The 26,815-nt window shown below is 43.4% G+C and overlaps 1 protein-coding gene across 1 annotated transcript in view; it reads right to left on the bottom strand.

Annotated features, from left to right (window-relative positions):
• The window catches only part of PPFIA1 (PTPRF interacting protein alpha 1), a 2,891,353-nt gene that overhangs the window by 1,705,285 nt on the left and 1,159,253 nt on the right, over positions 1-26,815 (bottom strand). The window contains exons 10-11 of the mRNA XM_044082514.1: positions 18,932-18,997; positions 18,523-18,606 (exon numbers count right to left, since the gene is read on the bottom strand). Coding sequence (XP_043938449.1) covers positions 18,523-18,606; positions 18,932-18,997 — 150 coding nt within the window. The remainder of the gene's footprint in view (positions 1-18,522; positions 18,607-18,931; positions 18,998-26,815) is intronic.

The raw sequence follows: 26,815 nt of genomic DNA on the forward strand, positions 1-26,815 counted from the left end.
TTCATAGAATGCGTTTATAAAGGATTCTGTGGTCTGGGCCGTATTTTCCACAGGCCCGGGGGCTTTGAAGGATTCCACCTCGGTTTTGAGGAGTGTGAAATTTGCTTTAGAGAAGTTTTTCACTGTGGTTTTCTGGGCAGGGGGTGGGGTCGGGATGTGAATATCCAGTGAGATTAGTTTATGGTCTGATCTTGCCAGTGAGGGATACACTTCTGGTCTGGAGCATAGAGTCCCCATGTTGGTGAGGATCAGGTCCAGTATGTTTTCCCCTCTTGTGGGAGTGGTAACAAGTTGTTCCACAGCATATGAGTTTATAAATTCTAGGAACCTTTGGGCTAGGGTGTTGGAGCTAGAGTAATGCTCCCAGTCTATGTTTGGGTAGTTGAAGTCGCCCAAAATAATGGTGTTTGGAGAGACCTTCATATTTTCCAGTGTTCTCAGGAAGGCCGAGTGGGGCTCCTGGGTTTGGGAGGGTGGTCTGTAGCAGGCTATAAACTGGAAGGCAGTTTTACCCACTGTTAGTTGCACATGGATAGTCTCTGATGCTTCGTGCTGTGCCACCAACCTGGAGGTGTGGGTATCTTTGACAAATATTGATACTCCCCCTCCTTTTGTGGTTTGGTCCAAGTTTTGGGGCCGAAAAGCATGGTATGAGGTATAACTTGGTAGTGCTGGGGTGCTCTCGGGAGCCTTGAACCAGGTTTCTGTTACTGCACAGATATCGATGTTCTCCATGCTAAGGAGAGTTTCGAGTGCATGCATCTTGAGGTTTAGACTTCTGGCGTTGAGTAGCATTACTCTTAGTTTCTTATCCCTTGTGATACCTATGGAGGTGGGTTTGTCTTTTGAGCCTTGCCTAAAAAAGGCACTATGGGGGTAGCAAGAGCCTTTGCCAATATCCGAAAGCCCAGGGGTGACAGGTGCAAGTCGTCCCTAGCGAAGCATCGTGGCTTGTCGAGCATGTCATCCCAGGCTGACAGGCATTGGATCCCCTTTGAATGACACCAATACTTAAGCCAATTGTTGAAATTGATCATCTTGTCTTCATATTGTGGCATCATTCTTGGTGAGGGTAAGATGCTACTCAAGGTCAGGGTCATACCGGCCTGGGCTACATTTTCAGAGAGCTCCTCTAGGTCTCTTTTCATGTAGTCCAGGGAGATACATCTCAGGTCATTCTCACACCAGCATGGACAATGACAGAGTCATATTTGTACTTGCCTTGGAGTGACCCGAGTGCGTGTGTTATGTGGCGGATCCTAGTGCCCGACAGGCAGCTCACCGTGACCTTCTCCTTGTTCAGCTTGGTGAGCGGGACGTCAGTGTGCCTGATGATAGAGTCACCTATTACAAGTGTATCAGGTGTGTTGTTTAGCCTTAAGGGCTGTGACTGTTTGGCACACTGCTTTGTGAGCTATGTGTTGCACGTGTTTTGTTTTGGGGTAGCGGTTGCTTGGGTGTCTGCTTTTGAGGTCTCTGCTGCTTAGGCAGATGTTTATTTAGAGCCTCCGAGTATGTTTTTGTGTGTTTATGTGTTTGGTTTGCTGTCGTCGTAGGTCTATGTGAGACTGGAATTGTAGTGAGTGTGGTTTCCTTCCCCTCCTGACTGGTTACGCCAGTACTGAGTTGAGAGAGCTTAGCCTCCAGTTTGGCTATATGGTTGCATCTCTCACATGTGTTGGAATTTGTTGGGAGGAGGAGAGGGTTGTCTGTGTACATGAGGCAGTTGTAACATTACTTCAAGATTCCCAGATTCACCAGCTGGACCGGAGAAAAGATTGACAACTGACCTTTGGACATGCTAGAATAGTACTGGGAATTCCTTTATAATTGAAAAAAAGGGCCAATGGGGAACAAGGTACTCAAGGGGTGTTTGTGAGGGTGTAGTGCTTTTAATTTTTTAGTGCTGACTTAGTGAGCAAGTGCCAGATAACTTAAATGCAATGTGTTACAGGTAACTTAAATGCAAAAATGACAAACAGTAACTTTCTTTCAAGTGAAACAAGGAAATAAGTACAGTAAGCAATGCAGATATCACTAGGGATCCACAGAAGCGCTGAAAAGCCGTGTTTTAGGTGGAATTAGCATTTCAGGGGAATAACAAGCAAACAAGCATACAAACAAAGCTAGATTCAGCAGGCCTGGATCTAGTCTATGCTACAGCAAACAAGGTGTACCAATTTCAGTAAGAAACAGTTCAAATATGCAGGTACTATAAGCCTTTAACCAGAAATTCCCAGCTCAGAAGGGCAGAGTCCAGCCTCTCCTCCCACAAGAGTGCAGACCACGAACCTTCTTAATGTAAAATAATTGGCCTGAAGCCCAAGTGCTTAAACCAGAACTAATACACTTTTAGAATAACAGACACTGAGCCCTCAGTCAGCAGTTCCCAACTTAGAAGGATGTAAGCTACCTGTCCTGCCACCACAGTGCAGGGCACAAATCTTCCTAATGTAAAACAACTGGTCTGAAGCCCAAGTGCTTAATCCAAAAGACTTAAAATGATAGCTACACTTTAATCAAATTACTACCAAGCAGTAATAAATACAATTGAATACTTTAAAGAATGCCTGGATTAGTGCTCAAGTTATACAAACAAAGCTAGATTCAGCAGGCCTGGATCTAGTCTATGCTACAGCAAACAAGGTGTACCAATTTCAGTAAGAAGCAGTTCAAATATGCAGGCACTATAAGCTTTAACCAGAAATTCCCAGCTCAGAAGGGCAGAGTCCAGCCTATCCTCCCACAGGAGTGTAGACCACAAACCCTCTTAATGTAAAATAACTGGCCTGAAGCCCAAGTGCTTAAAAACAGTCAATAAAAAACTAGGATCCCTCTATAGAATCAAACCCTTTCTAACAGCAGCAGCCAGGGCTACCATAGCAAGAACTCACCTTATCTCTACTGTACGCCTCACCTATTTATACAAATCTTCCTAAAAACAACCTCAGCAAACTAGCAGTATCCTATAATAATATTTCTCGATTTGCTACTGTCTCTCCTTTCAGAACACATCATTGCCTTAATCTAAAACAACTTGGCTGGCTTGAGTTTCCACATCATCTACAATATCTCCAGCTTGCTATAGCCCACAAGATCTTCTCTCAACGCACAAATCCACCAATACTCTTAAACCTTTTCACCCCCTACAGCAATCCTAAAAACCTACGTTCATCTAACAAACTTCTTATTAACACTTGCTGATCTTACAACTCAGCAGGTGATACCCTGTTCTCTAATACTGTTGGAAAGTTCTGGAATTCACTTCCTACTGAGCTCACTTCTCTGTCATCTCCTACACTACTTAAAAAGAAACTACAATGTTATCTCAATACACCCTGGTTATGTTCCTGCACTAACCCCGACTAACTTTCCTACATCTCATCATTAGCATCCTTACATCGTTATGTACGTATACTTACTTTCTGTCGAATTTCGACAGTACCCCTTGCTGTCCTTGCTAAGCTCATTTGAACTCTTGATGTTAATATTGTTATAATGAATGCTCAGCTATTGTTATTATGAAGAAAAAAAAATTTAATTTTTGTTTACTTTTCAAACGGCTACCACTTTCTAAATTCAGTTTTGTATGCATCTTTACTGTTACTTCTTTTTATATATTATATGGGAGTTTTACATTTGTATTTTTCTTGCATATGTCTTTGGAGCTTTTCTCCCCGGGCCTCTACTGAAAATGGACATGTATCCAGCCAGACTAGCCCAGTCAACAAATGTAAAATAAAATAAATAAAGTATAAACCTTTTTTCCCCATCTGTCCAGTGTCCTTGAATCTCTGTTGGAGGGGGTAGGGTTTTTTGCTGTTGAGGCCTTAACTCTCTTTGGACTCTGTGAAATAGTTTCAGGATCAGCAGCAGGGTTTCTAAATAAAAATTTTTGAGAGTCAGGGACCCTGCAATACCTGTTAGGCTTACTGGGAGCCAGAGGTAAGGAGTCAGGAGTCAGGCTTGACTCCAAAAACACATCATCCACAATGTCTAAAACAGGGGGAATGGCTAAAGGCTTGTGCTGAGGGAGACTAAGGAAATCCCTGAGCCGCTTTTTTGATTCTGAGAAGTCTTGATTCTCCCAGTGAAAATGCTCCCTCAAAGTATGCAAGGTTTCTCCAAATTAATAATCCTCAGGAGGAGCTGCAGATGGAATAGACTCCTCAGCATCAGAATCCTCACAGGGAGGTAAAGATAATTCCTGATCAGAAGAGGAATCAGAAAAAATAGAAACCTGATCTGAAGATTCATGGTCAGTGTCTTGCCTAGACCTCTTATCTGGAGGGGGATGGGTACCCCTGATCAAGGTAATAACGTCTTCAGCCATTTTGATCATCTGTTTTTTAGGCATAGAGGCCTGTGCACGTGGCTCAGGCGTCAGTTTATTTAGTTTTAGAAGAATTCTTTGTCTTTGGTTTTGCAGCTTTCGTCGGTTTGATACAGAAAAGTTGTGGTCTGAATACACCCTCAGAAGCCGGTGCCTGCTCAGCGGCTCCAGACCCGTCTGAGGGAGATGCATCCATCGGTCCAATACCTTGAGAATCTTGTGGCATGCCGGACTCCACATGGGTGTTGGTAGAGGCCTGCGACTCAAAGGTAGCGGGTATCAGGGGCTGTGAAAGCGCCTCACTGAGTACCGGCGAACCGGCGACTGGCTTAGGAGAAGCTTCTTCGTCGGTTTTGGATCTCAACTGCCTTTCTCTGTCCTTTTCTTTGTGTTTTTTATGTACTCCGGTAGTCGGATTGCTATCTAACGACATTTCTGGGTAGTTAAATCTGTTTCCAAAATACTTAGATGCAAAAATATACTGATGCTTAATAGTGCGTTGGTTAAATCTAGCACAAAACCGACAGCCAGGCATGTTGTTATCAGGGCCTAGGCAAGGAATACAGTATAAAAGGAAAACCTTATGAGGTATTTGCTTCCCACAAGTAATACAATTATTAACTTTTTCTGACATCGGTAAAAAGCAAGAAAAAAGTTTCCTCAACGGGGTACTTAGCTTTATTGAAGACTTCGGTTCTGAAACTCAAACTGGAATATTTCAGTAGTCGGCCGACTGTCACTTGCGAAATGCTTCTGCTTCAGGCACCGCAAGGCAAGAAAGACTAAAGAAAATGGCGTTGGCTGCATGTTTTATACCCCTGACGACCTGACGTCATGTCAGAGAAGACAGCAACAGATGCAGGACCCAAGACTTTGGAATTCAGGCCGACTGAGGGCAACCTGCCAGCAGATTATCCAAATGTAATGATTGCAACAGTGAAACACGAAGAACATCTACTTTTGTTTAAGTACACACCTACCTAAATAATTTTATTTTACTTACTGTTGTGAAGTTTGTTTTTTCATTATTGCACTTATTCTTGTTCCAATTTTTTCTCTGTTTGGAATTGCTATATCTTTTAAACCTTAATAAAATATTTGAATTAAAGGAAGAGCAATGATTATCTATGATTGTTTAAAGTAAACAAAAAATTAGAAAAGTACTAGGGGCTCAACAGAAAAATTAGAGATAAAACAGACAATAACCAAGAGGTCTGTAACTGCAGCAATACTGTTAGGACCTTATTAAGAAGGAACAGTGCTTGACAAGTCATTGTCATAATGGCACTCATAAAATAAATGACAGCACTGACACAGGTTTAGTCTTCAAATAAGGCAAAAGATTCAGCTGTCGATTCTTCTGCAATGGTAATAAAAGTACAGTCAACATTAAAAAGAATTTTTTAAGAAGACTAAAAGGAGGGAAAATAACCCTGTACTGTAATATTTCTCAGTTTCTCTCTGTATGCGTGTGGATTTTACTTTCTTATCTATCTATATTACTACTTTTTAATCCCTTGCTTATCAAGTTAATGCCAACACACGAGTATCCTCTTTTCAGGAGACCTAAGGTGGTATTTTTTACTATCCATATAAGATGACCCCCCCCAATTATCCATTTCACATGTTAAATCTCAACACTATTATGCTGATACAATGTGCGTTTATATGTTGTATATGATTTAAATATATACTGGTAGCGCTGCACCTCACTCATGACTTTTTATGTAATATGACTGGTGCGCTACTGTCACTATTGTCGTTTTATTACCCTCATTCTTTGTTTCCGTGTATGTATCCTACATAAAGTCATTTGTTTTGTACTGATGAAGCTTTACTCCTTGGACTTCTGCTAAAGAGGGACGTCTTTTCCTATTCAGACTTTGGGTAAACAAATGCAAATAAATAAAATGCTTCTGAAGACTTTAAAGATGCAGCTTATGCCACCTCATTGTCCACAGAAAACTAGTACAAGGAAGACAAGTCCAGCTCAGAAAGTTGCTCCTTTCCTATTTTATGAAGTCTATATCTGGATTTCCATCTAGTCCAATAAGGAACCAAAAGCTAACTCTACTGGTTAAAGAATGGGAAAAAAAAATGGAACCTGAAGAGCCAATATATATACTGCCAGTTGAGCAATTTCTGCTACATACTGATGTCAAACCCTTCACACTGTGCAAGGGACTGTAGGAAAAAGATTTGTTATGTAAAATCTTACCATAATCATAGGTGTCCGTCTCTTCCATGCTGCAGCATTTTCTCATGTGGCATCCTCCGCCTCAGGTGTCCCGAATGTCCGGCTCATTTACCAAAACTTAAGGCTGGTTGCTGCCTGGTGCATGGGACTTCACATGCTGGGCCATAAACCATGGGCCATAAATGTGACGTCCACATGCACAGACCGCAGAAATGACTGCCCAGTCAGGCAATAGTCTAAGGAAAAGGAAATGATGCCATCCAGACAGGGAAAAGGTCCTCGGGGGGGGTAGGAGGGAGGGAATGAATACTGCAACATGGAAGAGAAGGACATCTATGGTTATGGTAAGATTTTACACAACTAATATATGTCCTTCTATTCTCATGTTGCAGTATTCTCACATGTGGGAGAGTACCACAGCTCATGTAGAGGAATGGGTGGAGGAAGAGGTAGCAGTCTCTAGGAATCCGTGGAGAATGGCTCTTACAAATCCTGCCCTGACTCTGAAGATGTTATCCAATTTATACTACTTGGTGAAGTGTGCACAGAGGACCATGTGGTTGCCTCTAGGATAGCGGCTGTGTCCATGCCTTTTAGAAACATCCCTGAAGAAGCCACTGCTCTAGTAGAATGGGCTTTTACTGTGTGTGTTCGCTCTTTCCCATGGAGGGAGTAACAGAAGTACACAGTTTTACAGATCCAGGAAGATATAGTTTGTTTGGATACAGCTTTCCACAGGGCCCTGGTTTGAAATGATAGAAAGTTGGTTGGACTTTCTAATGTCCCTAGTCTTATCCAGGTAAAACTTCAGATGCCTGTGAACATCCAGAGAATGGAGTACTCTCTCACTATCATTCTGTAATGAAGGAAGAAGGTGGGTAAATGGATGGTTTGGTTAAGGGACAATTTGTTGACCACTTAGGCATGAAGGATGGGTTAGTAAGAAGAGAAACCCTATCCTTGTAAAAAATAGTGTAGGGTGGAGTAGCCATGAGTGCTTGCAGCTCAGGGACTCTTCTAGCTGAGAAGGGCTAATGGCAAGGCAGTCTTTCAGGTGCACATCTTTAAGGTAGCCGAAACTGCAGGCTCAAAGGGGGCAGTGGTAGGTTTTTCTAGAACAAAGTTCAGGTCTAAGGAGGAGGGATAGGTTTTCTTGGTGGTCTGATGGGGAAAACCCCTTTGAGAAAAAGTTTCACCTCCAATCTGGATAATAGGGGTGGATCCATAGGTAAGCAGGCTGAGATGGCTACAAATGGACTTTCACAGAAGAGTATAAAAGTTCTGATTTTAGTAGCTAGGCTAGAACTAGAGGTACTTCCACCTGGAAGGGGTCTAGTTGCCTCTGAAGACACCAGCTGGAGAACCTTTTCCACTTTGATAAATAAGATCCCCTGGTAGTAGTTTTCCTGTCCTCCTGTAGAACAGATAGCATGTCCTCTGAGCAAAGGTGTCTGAAAGGGATTAGATGTTTATCACCCACAGAGTAAGGCTGAAGTTTTGTAGATGAGGACAGATGAAAGATCCCTTCAGTTGTGTGAGAAGTTCCACCGTGTGAGGCAACTTGCAGCGATTGCCCTTGGCAAGAGATGGAAGGGGGACCAATGTTGCCTTGGCCAATAGGGAGTCACCAGCAAGATTTTTAGTTTTTCCAGCTGAATTTTCAGCAGGACCTTCTGGATGAGAGGGAAGGGGGGGGCATATAGGAAAAGCCCCTTCCATGAAACTGAAAAGGCATCCACTTTCCATGTTAGTGGTGAGGGGAGCCTGGACCAGAATAGCTGTACCTGTCTGTTCTGAGGGGAGGCAAACAGATCTATCTCTGGAGGGTGCCCCACTGGTGGACAACGTCTAAAAAGACATCCCTATATAGCATCCACTTTTGATTCAGAGACAAAGATCTGCTGAGGGCATCTGCCTGATTGTTGCACTGTGATGGGATATATATACCACCTTCAATGTTACATTGTATTGAGTGGTCAATTCCATCTGTATTGCCAGCCTGCAAAGTAAATAGGATATGGTCCCCCCACCTGCACATCACTGTGGTGTTGTCTGTGAAGACTTGATGAGGATCAGGTTGAATGGGCAGGAGGAATGGCTTCAGGACTAGCAGTCATTTCCCTCACACTGACATGTATTTTCTGGAGGGAGAGGTCCCACTGAGCCTGTACCTTGAGCCCTTTCATGGTGGCCCCCCACCCCAGATCAAAGGCATCTGTGTACATGAACTGGACTGCCTTGGAGGGCTGTAGGGGAAGACCTGGATTTTGGACTATTTGTTGGATCCTCCAACCAGTCTTTTTTTTCAGGCAAGGCAGGAAGGGAAGTTGAGAGTCCAGGGGGGTGACTGTGCTGTGACCACACATTTCTCAAGTACCATTGGAACTTCCTCACGTGCAGCCTGGCAGGGAATATCACTGGAAGAGTGGCTGCCATTAGGCCTAGAAGGTATATAAATTTCCTGGCTGAGATCTAGGTGACTGGGAGCAGGTCTTGTAACACGTTTGTTAGACAGGTGACCTTGTGTTGTGGGAGGAAGGCCTTCATCAAGTCTGTCCTTCTTCTGCAACCCAAAAAGATCTGGTCTTGGGATGGGGTGAGGGAGGACTTCATAATGTTCAGAGAAAAACCTCAGAGCTCGAAGGCGAGACATAGTGAATTGCAATTTGCCTGAAAAGCGCTCGCCTCTTCTGCTTGGATGAGTAGGTCATCTAGCGAAGGGTAGATCTGAATGCCCTTCGTTCTGCAGAAGGCTACTGCTGGTGTTAGGCACTTTGTGAAAACTCTTGGTGCTGCAGACACGCCAAAGGGCAAGACAGTAAATTGATAATGTGAGGATGGCACAGTAAAATGTAGAAATCTCCTGAAGTCTGGGTGAATGGGAATATGGAGATAAGCCTCAGTCATGTCCAAAGTAGCCATGAAAGTGCCGGGTGTCAGAAGTGGAAGAGGGGTTTGTAGGGATAGCATGTGGAAGGAAGGTACATGCAGGAAAAGGTTCAACCGGGATAGGTCTAGTATAGGCCTCCATGGGCCCTCCTTTTTTGGGACCAGAAAGAGCCTGAAGTAAAACCCCTGACCCTCCTTGTCCTGTTGGAACCCTCTCAATGGTGGCCTGTAATAATAAATCCTGGATGACCTGGGGGATCAGATGAATTTGTTTTTTTTTGGAGGTAGGGGGATACCTCTTGATAATGGCTTGTCCTGCCAGGTCATGAAGTACCCTTTTTCCACTAATGATAAGACCAAGAGGTCTGAAGTGATGTGGTGCCATAGGGGGAGACAGTGAGAGAGGCGAGTGGACAAGGGAAGATGGTGGTGGTGGGGGTTAGGCAGTGATGCATTGTTTGGTCCGTCTGGAAAGGGCTGCCTGGAGGTAGACTGGGAGGGAGTAGTCCTAGGGGATGAGGGTTTCCTAACCCATTTCTATGCTTTGAGGAAGAAGTGGAAGGAGCAGATGCCCTCCTAATAAAACTAGGTTTAGCAGGGAGTTCCTGTAGAATTATGGAAATGGGGATACCAGTAGATATTTCACATCCTCCAGTTCCTTGCTTTTTTCCTGCAAACTTTTAAACAGTTCGGCAGATTGCTTGCCAAACAGGAAGTTACTGTCCAGGGGAGCATGCAGGATTTTGTTCTTGAAGTCATCAGGCAAGGGTTGAAGTCTGAGCCAGGAGTATCTGTGTAATACAGAAGCAGATGCGGCTGATCTGGCTGAGGCTTCGGCGGCATCATAGCTGCATCGTATGGAATTCCTGGCTACCTGTGCTGCTAAGGAAAGCTTAGAGGCCACTTGAGGCTTTGTAGGGGAGTCAGGCATGGAAGAGAGCAATTTAGATGGCTGGGAATCTATATCCAGAGCATACTTTACCATGCGTGTCTGGTAATTAATGGCAGTAAAGGCCAGGGTGGAGGAAGTGTAGATCTTTTTTCTCAGTCTGTCCATCACCTTACTGTCTTTCTCAGATGGTAGCAGGGAAGAGAAAGGAATCTGCCTGGATTGCTTAACTGGTGCCACTGTAGCGACAGCTGGGTCTGCCATGGGTGGCTTAATGAGGAACTTGCAATCATCAGGCACTTTATAGAACCTATCTGGCCTTTTTGGGGCTGAAGGTTGGGATTCAGGGGTCTTGGAGATGGAAGCAAAAGCATCCAACTAAGCTGGAATCACAGGGGGAATAGCAGAGGGTGAAGGAGCCCATCAAGATAAGCTCAAAGTTTCTTTTTTGTACCTCAGTCATTTGGGTGGAGTCCCACTTGAAGTATTCTCTCATTTTGGAGATGGTCTCCCCAAAGGTGATATCTTCTGGTGGGGAGTCTCCTTCCAAGGAGTCTTCATCTGGAGAACAGTATTCCAGGGGAGAGGCCAGCTGAGATGTAAAAGTGAGAGACTCATCAGAGGGAGAGGAAGAACAGTCTTCCTCTTGAGTCTGAGGAAGAGGGATAGAACTGGCAAAGGCAGGCCTAGGACTAAGGGTAAGCACAGCAGGAGTATGTGAGGCTGCAGGCCTCAGGGCCATAAAGGCCTGAACCAGGGACTGGAAAAATGTTTGCCAGTCTGGCTGGTCTTCAACAGTGCCAGACAAATGCTTAACTTCTTGTGTTTTCTTGACTGAAGGAGTCTTCAGAATAGTAAGAGGGGGCCAAAGGTCTAATGTCAGGCATCAGACCTGGGTCCGAGGTGCCCTACTCAGAAACTGAAGGTGGCTGTTTGGGCAAGCCCGGTTCCCTCTCAACATCGGCGGAGGCAGATGTCACGGAAACCTCCATGGACGTGCCAACTGGAAATGCTAGGGTAGCTTCCAACAAGGTACCCACCAAAGCTGGCAGTTCTTCCAGACGTCCCTCAGCCCCTAGACTGGTAGCTGACGGGATGTCCGATGCCAAAGGCACAGCAGTAGCAGGCTTTGAAACCTTGCCTTTCTTTTTAGGTGGCGCCACCTTGACGGCTGGTTCAGGATCCATACCTAGGGCCAGGCGTTTTAGTCATTGATTCTCAATGAACATTTTAAGGGCTGCGAGATGGCTGTGCAAGGTCTTAGGGGCAAATTTCTGACAGACATTACAGGTCGTATGGTCGTGGGACTGGCCTAAGCAAAATAAGCAAAGCTCATGTGTATCATTGTGCGGAATTTGCCAACCATGCTTACATTAGCAACCCTGACTAGCTTACCTTGGGTATCTAGGTACTCTCACCTTTTCTGCTGTAAATAACTACCTTTTCCTCAGGTATCTAGGTACTAGCAATTTTTTTTTCTTTTTTTCCTTTCTCTAGCTTTAAGAAACTCTTAACAAAATACACTCTCTACTTCTCAACTTCTGCTTTTTACTTAATATCCAATGATTTTTGACATATATATTATAACCATGTGTAATGTTTTACCTGTTATTACATATGCTTGCATGTGGAGCTTTTCTCCCTGGGCCTCTGCTGAAAATGGACATATATCCAGTTGGACTAGCCTGGTCAACAAATGTAAAATAAAATAAAATAAATAAATTTTCCCTTCCTAGATGACATCAGCTAAAAAGGGACAAACAACAACCTAAGCTCTATCAAAATTAAAGAAGATTCTCCAACAGGTTACTTAACTTAAACGCCTTCTGTAACATAGAGCAAAATGAGCAAGCTGATGTTCAACTGCAGCAGAGACATGCTGAGGTCTGTGTGTGCAGACGTCACATTTATGGCCCAAGGTTTATGACCTAGCGTGTGGCATCCCATGCACCATACAGCAGCCAGCCTTAAGCTTTGGTAAATGAGCTGGAGGTTCGAGACACCTGAAGTGGAGGATCCCACATGTGAGAATACTGCAACATGAGAACATAAGGACATCAGGAAATACAACTGATAAATGATCCAGTTTTCACTTTGTCACAGATAACAAGACCCAAGGATGTCACCAGAGATCCAGCATGTTTCCAGACACTAATGGGATTTTTTTGTCTCATCTGCTTTACTTATTGTTTAGGCTGCTCAGATTACGTACAGCTGTTTTCAGAAAATTAGACAATCATGCAATACTGGCAACCTCAGTTTCTTTTTTGGTAGCACATGCACTGTATATTATATTTATATGTATATTCAACATACTTCCTGTGTAAGTTACCTTTTTTGGACAAGTGCCCTAGCCCATTATAAGTGTCTATGACTGCAGACCCTGGATTTACGTCACTTGACCTTGAACTGGTTTTTGAATACTGTGTTATCAATGGTATTTTCATTACTGGTTAATAAAATCCAATTCAAAAATACTTAGCCAATGTTCAGAGTACTTCCTTTTCTATGTCCTTTTTGATTCCTTGTTTGCTGGGCACTGAACTTGCCAATGACCAACAACCATTCTGTTTCCTATCAGTGTCAACATGGCCACCACCAAGTGCAACAGCCAACCAAAGGAATACAGCATGTAGACAGATATGAAGTTTTTTTGGTGCCATGAGCACACATGGTGTGATGTCCACTCTCTAGGCCAGTAATCAAGGAGCCTTCAGTCCTCATACTGATACTGGTGAGGGACGTTCATTTGGAACAAAAAATAGATGTACACAGTATTTTCAGATGCAGCTCTCTGCACCAAGCACAATTTTCTTTAAGAGCACATGGGGAACATACACAGTCCTCAAGCTGGGTTCCCCCTTTATCTCCACTCTCCCAATAAGACTCCCCCACTAACACAACTGTAGAGTTGAGTCAGCCAAGTGTTCCAAGGCAAGTTCTCCATCACCCTCTCTATGAAACCAATGCTCTGTGTCCCTGCTCCAAGTAGACACACACACACAAACCTGGGAAAGGCTATGCCTAGACTATAAGGTAGTTCCACCTCCACGAGAACACTCCAAAGCCAGCTACTCTAAGGCTCTTACCAGGGTACCCAATTGCACTGTGTAAAATTAATATGAATACAAATGGTAGTGTTTGGCCAATGCAGCAAGGCATTCAGGAGTGCCCACAGTGTCACCAAATAAATACAAGTACTCTCAAAGGTTATTATATTCTCTAAAGGACCAGCCACAATGAAAGGTTTAAATATATTCAATAAAAAATAATAAAAAAAGAAAATATTAAATATCTATTTACAATAAACACCAGAGTTTCAATCACTGGAAATAATGAAAATAACAGATGGAACAGATTCACACAGATACAGAAAACAGTACTTAACTAATCTCACTATATTTTTCTGACTGATCTAAAGAATTACTATTCCCTGGTTATGTACTAAAGAAAGGCAAGATGAAGTGGGTGACTGAACCTTCTTGGTCAGGTTTCAAAAACAGACTGTTCTGAGACTTGTGTCTTATCAAAAGTGTGACAGGTTGGCACAGTGTTTAAGGTGTTCACCTTATAGGCACAAAGTTCATGCTTTGATTCTCACATAGGGTAACTGGCTGGGCTTGGAATGGCCCACAAAGACAGTTAGCCTGGTATTAATTTCAGTCATGGTCAGGTGTCAGGATCCACCACATCACACATGCACACTCAAGTCTCTCAACAACATATACTGTTATGACTCCATCACAGTCTATATTGGTTTTAATGACTTGAACCATACCCCACTGGACTATATTAAAAGAGAAGTGACTGAGCTTTCTGATAGTGTCTCCCAGGCAGATACGTCCCTAGCCTTAAGCAGCATATTACCTTTACCTAGGATGATGCCACAATACAAACAGAAAATTACTGACTTCAACAATTGGCTAAGTTTCTGGTCTTATTATAAGGGTATCCAGTACCTGTAAGCCTGGGATGATATGTTCGAAAGACCTCGATGCACTGCCTGAGATGGTCTGTCATCAGTGAGATTTAGGTTACTGGCCAAATGTCTTGTCACCCCCATAGTGCCTTTTCTATGCAGTGTCACAAAAACAAAATTCCCGACGCAAAAATACCTTTTAAAAATAACCTCAAGGTTATGTTGCTAAACACTAGGAGTCTAAACCTGAAACTGCACTCACTGGAAGCAGCCCTTACCCTGGAAAATGCTGATACTTGTGCAGCCACAGAGACCTGGTTTAAGGCTGCAAACAGCACCCCAGCAATACAGGGTTACATTTCCTTCCACATGTTTAGACCACAAACTGAAGGCATGGGAACTAAAGGTGGTGTATCTTTATTCATTAAAAATAAATACCCCTCTAGATTGGCAATGCAGCATGATTCCCTGGAATTACTTCAGGTGCATTTGACTGTTGGTAAGACACCTCTCCAAGTCACTGCCAGCTATAGGACCCACTCCATGAATCAGGACACCCACTCACACTACTTGGATCTACTAGAGTCAATCAAGATTCAGCCAAACACCCTAGTTTTAGGCAACTTTAATTACCCTTCCATTGACTGGGTAAATTATACATGTTCTAACTCACCTGCCCAAAGGATCCTAGATTTGTTAACTCCAAAGCCCTAGATCAGGTGGTTGATACTCCTGCAAGGGGTACAAATATCCTATCTCTGCTGCTCACAAACATGGGGGACTGATGCACTACCCTTACTGCTCTGGTCTCCCTGGTGAAATCTGACCACAAATCAATCTTGTTAGAAGTAACTAATGCACAAGACTGCCCAGCCCCCTTAGCAACAACTAGAACAAAAAAACATTTCCAATGCCAATTACAGCCCTTTAAGGGACAGCATAAATAGCTTCACAGACTCTCCCCTCATAGATAAAAAGGACACATATGCTGGGTTATACACCAATGCTTTATACAAGCATCTGTACAAATGCACTGACTTGGCCGTACCTGACAGGATTAAAGTAAGATCTTCAAGGAAGAGCAAGCCTGCCTGGTGGCCATCTGCCATCAGCAGGCTATACAATAAGAGAAAGAAATCGCTGTCTAAGAGCAGGAAGGGAAGGTCTCTAAACTAGAAACACTCCCTCCTCAACTTAAACAGGCAGACAAGACTCCTTGTGAAGTCTTCCAACACTAACTATGAATCCAAATTAGCTTTCCAAACTAAAGACAACCATAAGGTGTTCTTTAGTTACATCCACAACTTCAAAGGAAAGCATATTTGTGCTGAACTTGTAGTCAATGGTACTACATATACAGAACCTGTAGATATAGCAAACCTGCTGGCTAGCAGGTTCTGTAAAAAAATTCACTCCCCTGTCCCCACCACACATAGCCCTAAGTATCCCCACCACATGGCCACTACCTAACATCTCAAAAAGGTATAAGTCTTAAACGCTCTCGCCAAGGCCAGAAACACAGCCTCTATGGGACCAGATAACATCCCAGTCTGTGTTCTACATGGATTAAAACAGAAATTAGCAACACCACTGGGTATTCTTTCCAATCACAGGCTAAGCACTGGCTTTGTCCCACAGGAGTGGAAAATAGCTACCATCATCCCTTTCTTTGCATAAAGGGGGTACATCCACTGACAGCTAGAGAGCCATTAGGTCGACCAGCCTTGTCTGCAAGACCATGGAGGAAATCATCATGGACCTTATAAATAATGATATAGGAAATCTCCAAATGCTTGACCCCACTCAGTTTGGCTTTGTCAAAGGGAAATCATGTCGTTAAACTTGGTGGACTTCTTTGAAACAGTCACCAAAGCCCTAGACAAAGGTAAATCTGTGCAATTGGCCTAACTGGACTTGGCCAAGGCCTTCGACACAATCCCCCACTAAGGCATCATTGATAAACTCACCCACTTGGGTATCAACCCATATATTATCAGTTAGGTTGCTAACTGTCTCTGATGAAACTCATTCAGTTAAAATAGGGGATTCCACCTCCTCTAGCAGAGCTGTTACCAGTGAAATCCCACAGGGATCGGTTCTAGGACCACTATTGTTTGAAATCTACTATTCCAAAATCCAGGTAAAAACTAAAGGTCTGTGGCTGACAAAGTTTGCTGATGACTGCAAACTGGGAGTAATCGAGTCCCCAAAAGATGTCAACATCCTGCAAAAGGGACTTACACAGATAAATGATTAGTACCAAAGTCATGGTCTTAGACTAAATGCAAAAAAATGCATTATCTCCTTCAGCAAAGGTGATGCTCCTGCAAACTGCACATAAACAGCAATACCCTAAGCACTCAATCAGTGATGAGAGATCTGGGCAGAGAAGAAGACAACAACCTCACCTTTGATCACCAAGTCTCCACAGTAGTAAGGAATCCATTTTATACTGCTCATCTCATAAGTAATGGCATTGCCTCCAGAAAACACAGGTTATAATCACCCTGTACTCTTCCCTCATCAGGTCAATAATTGAGTACAAATCTCCTTTTGGTATGTACCGTTCCAAGCACCTGCAGCAGTTGGAGAGACCAAAAAGGTTCCTTACAAAGAAAATTCAGGGCCTCCAACACCTGACATATGTGGACAGACTGAAATCACTTTCACTTTACTCTGTATTGTACAGACTGCTCAGAGGCGACCTGTGCCTTGCATATAAGCCAATCTCTGACCTGGCCTTAATGGAAATGCTGTACATTCGCAAGTCAAATGTTACACGAGTCACTCGGTTTAAGGAACTAAACCTGGTATGCATCATCAACAGAACCTGCTGGAGGGACAGATTTGTCTCTCAAAGGTTGCCTCATCTTTGGAACAGACTTCCAATTCATGAGAAACAGAGCCCCTCCTTTTCCCTAGTTAAGTGCAATTTGGACCACTGGATGGGTATCAGTAAATTTGCCCCGGGGGTCCCACCTGTGTCCCTCTTGGACAGGGGCAATAGGTGCTGATTCTAGTATCTGCTCTACAGGCATTCTTGGGTACAAGGGTTAAACTTGGCTAGGCTTGTAAGAGCCCCATGGCCATTAGCCTAGTAACCTCATATGATCTAGTATTAAAACATCACTTCAGTGCTGGATTACAGAATGGCATCACATACATCTAGTCATCTGACTGTTTCCCACACTATTCCTTTGCTACAAAACTGAACCAGAATTTAGCACATATGTGTTACCATACACACAGACTGAGCTTTGCTGAGATGTGTTATAGCATCTAGAAGCTAGAAAACCATTTCAAAACTTCCACCCTTCCAGGGTAGCAATTAGTTCACCCCTAAGTACAACACAGTAGGATTCCCAGTCCTAATTTTCACCAGACATTTTATCTCTGGCTGCAATCAGAAATGTAAGATACAATCTTTATGACCTAAACTAGGTAATTTAATTTCAGACTATCTTTCAAAGTTAGCTGGACTGATTAACCTCCTCTCTTCCAGAATCCTCTGTTACAATATATGCACTTCAACAATTATAGTGCAGTCTGATATACAGGTGTATTTCTTTTCTGTTCAGCAGGACCCACTGGTGGCACATTTTTAACACAAGCATCTGTACAGATCAGTTTAATATACAAATGACATTTAATTCTTTACAAAACTCCAGCTAGCTATGCTGGCATATGTTACACATACTCACATTGTCAAACACAGATCAACAACTTCCTGCAGCCCTGTCCCAGTTACACTGTCCAAGAGATACACAAGGATAGCCAGTGTTATCAGTGACTCTTTCCCTGCCAAATGCCCTTTTGCCGCCAGTTCCCAGCCTGTTAATGACTTGCCTGAAACCCTCATTAACATGGGTGGGCTGGCTTACTCTCACCTATGATTCCTGACATGAACACCTGCATCAATACAAGGGCTCATAATGCCCTCCTCATTTCATGTGCTTTGTTACAAACACATACACGGCTTATCATTACCAGCTTGCTAAGCCAAGGCCAAACCCATTGCTTCTGTCTATGTGGTATTACTGCAGTCAGTGAGCATCCACTAACTGGTCACTAAATACAGCTGGTGAACAAACACCTCAGAGTGGGCGAGCTGGCAGTGACTGTTTAATCAAATCTACAGCCATGTGGCCCCTTCACTGGCTGGGCTGTTAGTGACAACCAATGTTTGGGGTGAAATCGGGGTTGTGAAGCAGGACCGATTCTACACACTTTGTATTTCTGTTAATGACAAGTACCAATCATTAGCATGTTTGCACTGCCCCAAGTCTGCAACGTACCCTCAGCAGCTCCTGATTCTTCTCTTCAAGCTGTGCTTCCATCTGCCGTAACCGTTCTTCAATATTACCATGTCTTTCTTCAGCCTGTCCCAAAGAACCACAACATTATTTCATAATAAAAGTTAACCATTTATAAATGCAGCAAGACAACTGATCCAGCAAAAAAGCAAGATGTGTCTGAGATAATGAAAGAGCATTTTTTTTTAAAACAGATCATGCAAAATGCTAAACATGCTAGGCTGTAGGCCTTCTGGTAGCCATTTTCTTTTTCTTTTTTAATGCATCACAGGTGACACTCAGGCAGAAGAGCGGTAAGTTAATTTTCAGCGCTGCTCTGAAGTTTCATGGTTAGTCTGCAATACGTCATCAAGCTATGCAAGCAGTAAGACAGCAAGGGGGCAGACTCTACCTTCCTAAGTATTGTTGTGAGTTGTAGCAGATCAGCCTCAAAATCGCAGGATGATAAAGGAACAGACTACAACAGCCAGACAGGAATAAGAAAACAGCATAGAAAAAAGGAAAAAGCAGTAAAACATTTTCAAACTATGAAGGAAAATTAAGCAAACACAGCCATTATCAAAAAAGCTACATTATATTTATTTTGGAAGCACAAACATAAGTTTACTCAGAATGATTTTCAGAATCATTAAAGCTTGTTTTTTAACCTGAGAAAGACCCAGATTACTGGAAATCATAAAACATGAGTGGCAATTCAGTCAACACCATTAACATTTCTATGGCACCTGCTGGGTCATTAATGGCCAACACATCCACGTTGTCCCAAAATGTAGGTAGCCTGGACATCTAACGGCTGCAATGGACTACTGAACGCTGCAAAGACCATGGAGGATTTTTTCCCCTTTCTCTTCCTCTACCTTCTTCATTATATCCAGCGAGGCAGCCCACTACCCCATTCCATCTCCATGTCTACCTGTTCCTCAACTCCCTTGCAAATCTCTGTGTGAGATGGGGCCAGGGTGAATCCTAATAGCATCCTGGGGCAGTGCCAGCAACTGATTCTGCTTCCTGGGGAAGAGTTATGACCAACCGTTATTTTCTGCCCCCACCCCTGCATTAGTCGTCACATCTGAGGGCTACTCCCCTAATTGGATCATGCCTTCTCTCAGAGCATTTCCTATGAACGACCCTCCCCTCATGGGCATGCCCATCTCTCCCTGACAACTCCTCAAACACCCGCCTGTGGATACTTTCTTGATAATGAAATCATTGTTACTTACCATGTGGGATGCAGGACCATGAACTTCTTGATCATACTGTCATACTGTAATAAGGTCCTGTGTGTTTTTAAATGCAATGTGAAATATGAAGGTACCACACTTATACTACAGAAAGTTCTTCTCTCATTAGATACCACAAGTGACAGGGAGGCATGATATGGGTGCATAAGACCATGTCAAGAAGCTTTAAAGAGTCTCAAGTAAAAAGGAAGAAAATAAGGGAGACTAATGGCATTGATAGTAGATTTAGCAGGCAACTACTGCTGGATCTGCAAGCGTACTTGAGAGGGTCCTGGAACCACGGAATGGGTACTGAAGGAGGAATTCACTGAAACACTTCAAGAATGCAAGGGATGTGGTGGAAGGATGATATGAAGGGAAGCTAAGTCACTCAACACATTTAAAAGGCAGAACAGACAGGCTTATCTCTTTATGGCATAAAGAAAGTGTAATGTAACAATACAAACTTCACAAACCATATCTCTACACAACAGAAATGGGACTTCTCATAAAGCAGCTACAAAAATCAAACCAATGCATTCAGATGGAATGTGATCCATGCCATTCTGATGCAGACATCATTGTGATCTAGCTTAACAAACAAATGTGGCACTATTTTCTTAAATGTGCTAAGGATTTTACTTTTGCATCTTTGGGTCATTTGAAAGATTTCATACACAGCATGACAAATGCATGGAGTAGAAAGCAGAGAAAAGCTGTTTGGCAGAAGTCAGTCAGAAATGTATTCAGCAAAGGGGGATGCTGAAATCTCAGAGGCTCCAAAGAGAAGTAAGATGCATCAAGTAAAAAATTATGGAGACAGAGAGCAAATATGACCTCTAGTTTGGCAAATGTTGATGCAGAGACCAGAACATAAGAGGTTGATGTTAACCATCAGGTGGTGCATGTACATTTCTATAAGAGAAGATGATGTCACATTAACAAAGGAAAATCAGGGCTAACCAGAGCCGATAGACTCAAGGATGACTGGCACAAACATATGATACAAATTCTAAAAGTTCAAACTTTTTGCCTGACAATGTTCACACTGTTCCTTTTTCACACCAAGCAGGTTGGAAAGAAGGTTCTTGCAGGTATGTAACTTATGTTGGAGAGGTGTGGAGGGGAAGAAGTGCACTGGAAACATATTCGCTGATTTAACAAGTGTTTAAAACAAAAAAAAGGCCATCCACGAAATGTTAAGATACTTAACAAGCAAATTCCATTAACAGGGGACATGTTTAAAGTCAAGTAAACCAAGGTATTGGGAAAAAAAACTATGTACTCATCACAACATGGTCCAGGGAAGTAAATACTGTGGGAAGAAATAGCCAGGGAATTTTGATGGCTAGGCTTGTATAGGCCCTAGGGCCGACAGCCTAGTACCAACCTATGAACCTAACATACTTGTATTGTTCATTTTCATTCTTCCTCAACTGATGCGTCTCAGATCCAACCTTGGATCCGACTCAGCTGCTTCTACCAGATCCTCAGATGCGAAACTCTTGAGCTCCTTCCTCTACCCATAATGCCCCGCCCATCTAACATACCTCAGATCAAGTTTGCTAGTCTTTTATTTATTTTATTTATTTTACATTTGTTGACCGGGCTAGTCTAGCTGGATACATGTCCATTTTCAGTAGAGGCCCGGGGAGAAAAGCTCCACAATATCAGAGGTAGTTGAACATAACATTCAAGGATAGAGTTATAATTATTACATAAAAAGAGAAATCAGACATAGATGTTATACAATTGTTTAAAAGAAGTACAATACTTAGAATGAACTAACTTTAGAATTAGTCTAAATCTGGCTAGAACATGAGACCTTAGGTTTGTGGGTTAGGTAGGGACTTTTAGTGGGCCAGGAGAGTTTTAGTATTAGTCAGGATTAGAGCAAGGGCATAGCCATTGGGACTTTAATAGGTCTTTGAGGTGTTTTTTGAATTGGTGAAGAGAGGTCATGTGTCTTAGGTTATTTGGCAGGGCATTCCAGGATTTGCCAATGGAATTTACATAGAGTGCTTCGCCTCCCAAGTTGTTAGACTTAATGGTTTGAACTAGTAGGCTTTTTGATGACCTAAGGGATGTGAGGTTGGAGTAAGGGGTAAGTATTTTGTTCAGTGAGGGAGTTTTTTCTGGATGATTAATTATTTTAAATGCCTCAGTGAGTTGGTTGAGTTTGAGAGTGTTGGAGAGTTCTAACCATTCCAGGGTCCTTAGATACAGTGGTCGTAGTCCCTACGATACAGTGGATAATGCCTTAAGGGAATGCAAAGAGGCATAGAACTAAAAAAAGGGCTGGAGCTCAAACAAGGAACAATAATTCCAAAGTGGTAGTGTTAGGCCTCTCTAGCAGCAAAGGAAGGGGGTAGTAGGGAGGGAAGTTGGGGAGGAATGAAAATGGACAACACAGATATAACATTGTGGTGAGTACATAACTTTTTTACTTGATGTTGTCATTTTCATTCATGCCTCACGGGATAGAGTCCTCAGCTAGCTGAACCTTGGGTGGACCTCACGGAAGGATATTCCAGAATATTGTGGAGCCAAAAGCAGCTGTTTCTAGAAATCAGCTCTCTTTCTAGAAAATCTCATTTGCAATGAGCAATAAAAGTATGAGCACTGGACCAAGTGGCAGCTGCCCAAATTTCACCTATGGAGACCCTTAACCAAAAGGCTGAGGACACTGCCATAGACTTCATGGAATGAGCTCTAGGAAGGTTAGGCATGGATAATCCTCTGCTAGTATATTATAGACAAGGGAGATACGATCGCTTAACAATTCGGCCAGTGTGACCTTGGAAACTGACTTGCCCAATCTGTTAGGTGAGAAAGATATAATTAACTGGTTGGTGCTCTGGAAATGTTTGGTTGTGTGACGATAAAAACACAGTTGTCTGCGCACATCCAAACGATGGAGCAGGTACTCTCCTTTATTTTGTCTGCGCACATCCAAACGATGGAGCAGGTACTCTCCTTTATTTTGTCTGCGCACATCCAAACGATGGAGCAGGTACTCTCCTTTATTTTGTCTGCGCACATCCAAACGATGGAGCAGGTACTCTCCTTTATTTTGTCTGCGCACATCCAAATGATGGAGCAGGTACTTTCCTTTATTTTGTCTGCGCACATCCAAACGATGGAGCAGGTACTCTCCTTTATTTTGTCTGTGCACATCCAAACGATGGAGCAGGTACTCTCCTTTATTTTGTCTGCGCACATCCAAACGATGGAGCAGGTACTCTCCTTTATTTTGTCTGCGCACATCCAAACGATGGAGCAGGTACTCTCCTTTATTTTGTCTGCACACATCCAAACGATGGAGCAGGTACTCTCCTTTATTTTGTCTGCGCACATCCAAATGATGGAGCAGGTACTCTCCTTTATTTTGTCTACGCACATCCAAACGATGGAGCAGGTACTCTCCTTTATTTTGTCTGCGCACATCCAAACGATGGAGCAGGTACTCTCCTTTATTTGAGAAATCTGCAAAGAAAACTGCGAGGTTAACGACCTGTTAATGTTGGACCCAGAAGCTACCTTATACAAAAAACAAAGGTCAGTCCACAAAAACACCCTGGCTTTGTGGAAAAACAAATAAGGAGGCTTGGAAGATAAAGCTTGGAGTTCGGATACTCATCTAGCAGATGTAATAGCAAATAGATAAATGTTTTTTCAGGACAAAATTTTATATCTGACCTGGCTGAGGGTTAAAAGGGTGCAGTCAAGCTCAACAGGGTTTTCTTTCCCTGCTAATTTTGCCAAGCTCGTTCCCTTGGCTGTGGTTTCGCTAGATAGTAGGTAGGGACAGTGAGAATCTCGTTCATCCATTCATGTGCATCACTGATTAGATGACAAGGCATTTGGATACCTTAAGAGAGTCATAGTTACTCCCACCATTTACCCACACTTCATTGAATTTCAGAGCTTGAAACACAAGGATTAAATCAGAAGGAGAAGTAGGATCCTTCACTGGAGGTCTAAGTAAAAAAAGCTCAGTTGAGAAAGGCTTTACATAATTTAGAAGCTAATGTAGAATTATTTGCACCTAGGTGGAAATTCGAAATGACAGCCAAATGGACCTTAACAGTAGAAAAGCTAGCCTCTCCATTAAACAATGAAGCTAAAAAATCAGGTACAGCTGGCACAGGGGCTGAAAGGTGATCCAGATCCCCATTAAGGGCCCCGAATACAAATCTCTTCCATCTGCTTTTGTAAATCTTTGCAGTAGAAGCTTTTGGAGAACAAAGAAAGTTGTGTAAAATCTTACCATAACCATAGATGTCCTTCTCTTCCATATTGCAGTATTCTATACATATGGGTTTTCCTCTCTTGCTACCCTAACATCTGGCCAGTATACATAAGATTTCAGTCACTGTATGGTGTGTGGGATTGTCTGACGTGGCTAGCAGTGCATGGGCCATAAAAGTGACGTCTGCATGCACCAGACCTCAGAACTGAGCACACCAGTAGGAACCAGTCCGTAGAAGGTAAAGCAAGTCCTGTGCCTTCCAGAACAGAACTGTTGTATAACAGGTGGGGTAACTGGGAGGGAAGGAATACTGCAACATAAAAGAGAAGGACATCCATGGTTATGGTAAGATTTTACACAACTTTTCTATGTCCTTCTATTCACATGTTGCAGTACTCTGTACATATGGGTGAGTGCCAAAGCTCACTGTTAAGAAGGGGGAGGTGGTCAAGTAGAATTTTCCAGGAATCCATGGAGGATAGCCCTGGTGAATCCAGCTTGGACCCAGAAATCTGGTCCATCTTATAATGCTTTGTGAAGGTGTGCACAGAAGACCAAGTAGCAGCTTCCAGGATAGTGAAGGTGTCCAAGCCCTTGAAGAAGGGTCCAGAGTAGGCCATTGTCCTGGAGGAGTGTGCCTTAACACTCCCTTGCAAGGATTTTCTCTGGTGTTTGTAGCAAAAGGTAATAGCTTTAGAAATCCATGTAGAAATAGTTTGTTTAGATACTACTTTTCCTAGGGCTCTGGGGTGGAATGAGACAAACAGTTGATCTGCCTGCCTGATTGGTCTGGTTTTGTGCAGATAGAATTTGAGTTGTCTGTGCACATCCAGTGAATAAGGTACTCTCGCACTGTCTCCTTGTGGATTGGGGAAGAATGTGGGTAGGTGGATGGCTTTGTTTAAAGAAAGGTTATTAACCACCTTGGGCATGAAGGAAGGGTTGGTTCTAAGGGTTACCCTGTCTGTGTGGAATACAAGATAGGGTTGAACAGCCATGAGGGCCTGCAGCTCAGACACTCTCCTAGCTGAGGTCAAGGCCAAGAGGAGGACACAGTCTTACATGTGCAGTATTTTAGGGAAGCTTTGGATGCTGTCTCAAAAGGGAGCAGTGTTAACTTCTCTAAAACAGAGTTCAGGTCCCATGGAGGGGGAATGGGCTTCCTTGCTGGAGGATCCCCTTAAGAAACAGCTTTGTCGACAATCTGAATGCCAATAGGGGTGCCAGAGGGAGACACGTTGAAATAGCAGACAGACAAATGGGCCTTAGTGGATGAGAATGCTAACCCTGTCTGCAAACGTTCACAGAGGTAAGACAGTACTTCAGGAGTCTCGCTTTGCAATGAGCCCAACCATCTTTTGAGACACCATATGTAGAATCTTTTCCACTTGGATAGGCAAGATCTCCTGGTATTGGGTTTCCTGACCTCCTGCAGGACAGTGAACACATCCTCAATGTAAAGGTGTCCGAAAGGGATCAGGATCCTGTCACCCACAAAGTGAGGTGAAGAGATTACCACCGTGGGTGGATTTGGGTTCCTTTGTCCTATGTGAGAAGGTCCACTCTGAAAGGTAACTTGTGGTGATTGCCATTGGATAATTGTAGGAGGAGGGGGAACCAATTCTGTCTTGACCAACAGGGAGTCACCAACAACATTTTTGGTCTGTACTGCTGTATCTTCAGCAAAATTTCCTGAACAAGAGGCAAGGGGGGAATGCATACAGAAACATCCCCTTCCAAGAAATTGAAAATGCATCTGTTGCCATAGCCCATGGTTCTGGTAGTCTGGTGCAGAAAGAGGGAAGTTGCCTGTTGATGGTGGAGGCAAACGGGTCTATTTGAGGTGTACCCCATCAGTGGGCCGGGTCCAGAAAGATATCCCTCTGTAGCATCCATTCGTGGGCCATAGTGATGGACCTGCTGAGGGAGTCTGCCTGGGAATTCTGTTGTGAAGGTATGTAAACCGCCTGTAGAGTCGCTCCCTGGGTGAAGGCCAGTTCCCAAACCAGGAACGCTAGCCTGCAAAGTAAATACGATTTGGTTCCCCCTTGCCTGTTGAGATACCACAGTACTGTGGTATTGTCTGTAAAAAGTTTCAGGGTCTCTTTCTTGTGTGGTGCTGGCCGCACTCCCTGCACTTTCAGGTGCCCCAGTGTCACTCCCCACACTAGGTCTAAGGTGTCTGTGTACATAATCTGTTTCGGTTGGAGGTGAAGACCTGGGCTGAACTTCACCTGATACAACCATCAATGTATCTCCTGTTTGAGGCATGGCAGGAGGGGCACCCTGTACTCTAGGGCGTGAGAATGCTGTGTCCACACTGACCTGAGGTGCCACTGTAGTTTCCTTATGTGAAGTCTGGATAAGGGCAGCATGGGGATAGTGGAGGCCATGTAGCCCAGGAGCCTGAGGTACTGCCTTGCAGTCATTTCTTTGGCCTGAAGAACTAGGAGCAAATAAAGTGTCAAGCTGAAGAACTAGGAGCAGATAAAGTGTCAAGCTGAAGAACTAGCAGCAAATAAAGTGTCAAGCTGAAGAACTAGGAGCAAATAAGGTGTCAAGCTGAACTAGGAGCAAATAAAGTGTCAAGCTGAAGAACTAGCAGCAAACAAAGTGTCAAGCTTTGCACCTTTTGAGGAGGAGGGTGGGCCTTTCATGGCGTCTGTTCTGATCCTGCACCCCAAGAAGACTATGTCTTCTGTGGGTACCAGTTCAGATTTTGGGTAACTGATCTGAAACCCAAGGGACTCGAGGAGTGCAATGGTTCCTTGCAGGTGTTGCAGGAGGGACTGTTTGCAGTCTG

Source organism: Protopterus annectens, chromosome 9.part0 (genome assembly GCF_019279795.1).
Source record: "Protopterus annectens isolate FY-2018-M chromosome 9.part0, PAN1.0, whole genome shotgun sequence".
Lineage (NCBI taxonomy): Eukaryota > Metazoa > Chordata > Ceratodontiformes > Protopteridae > Protopterus > Protopterus annectens.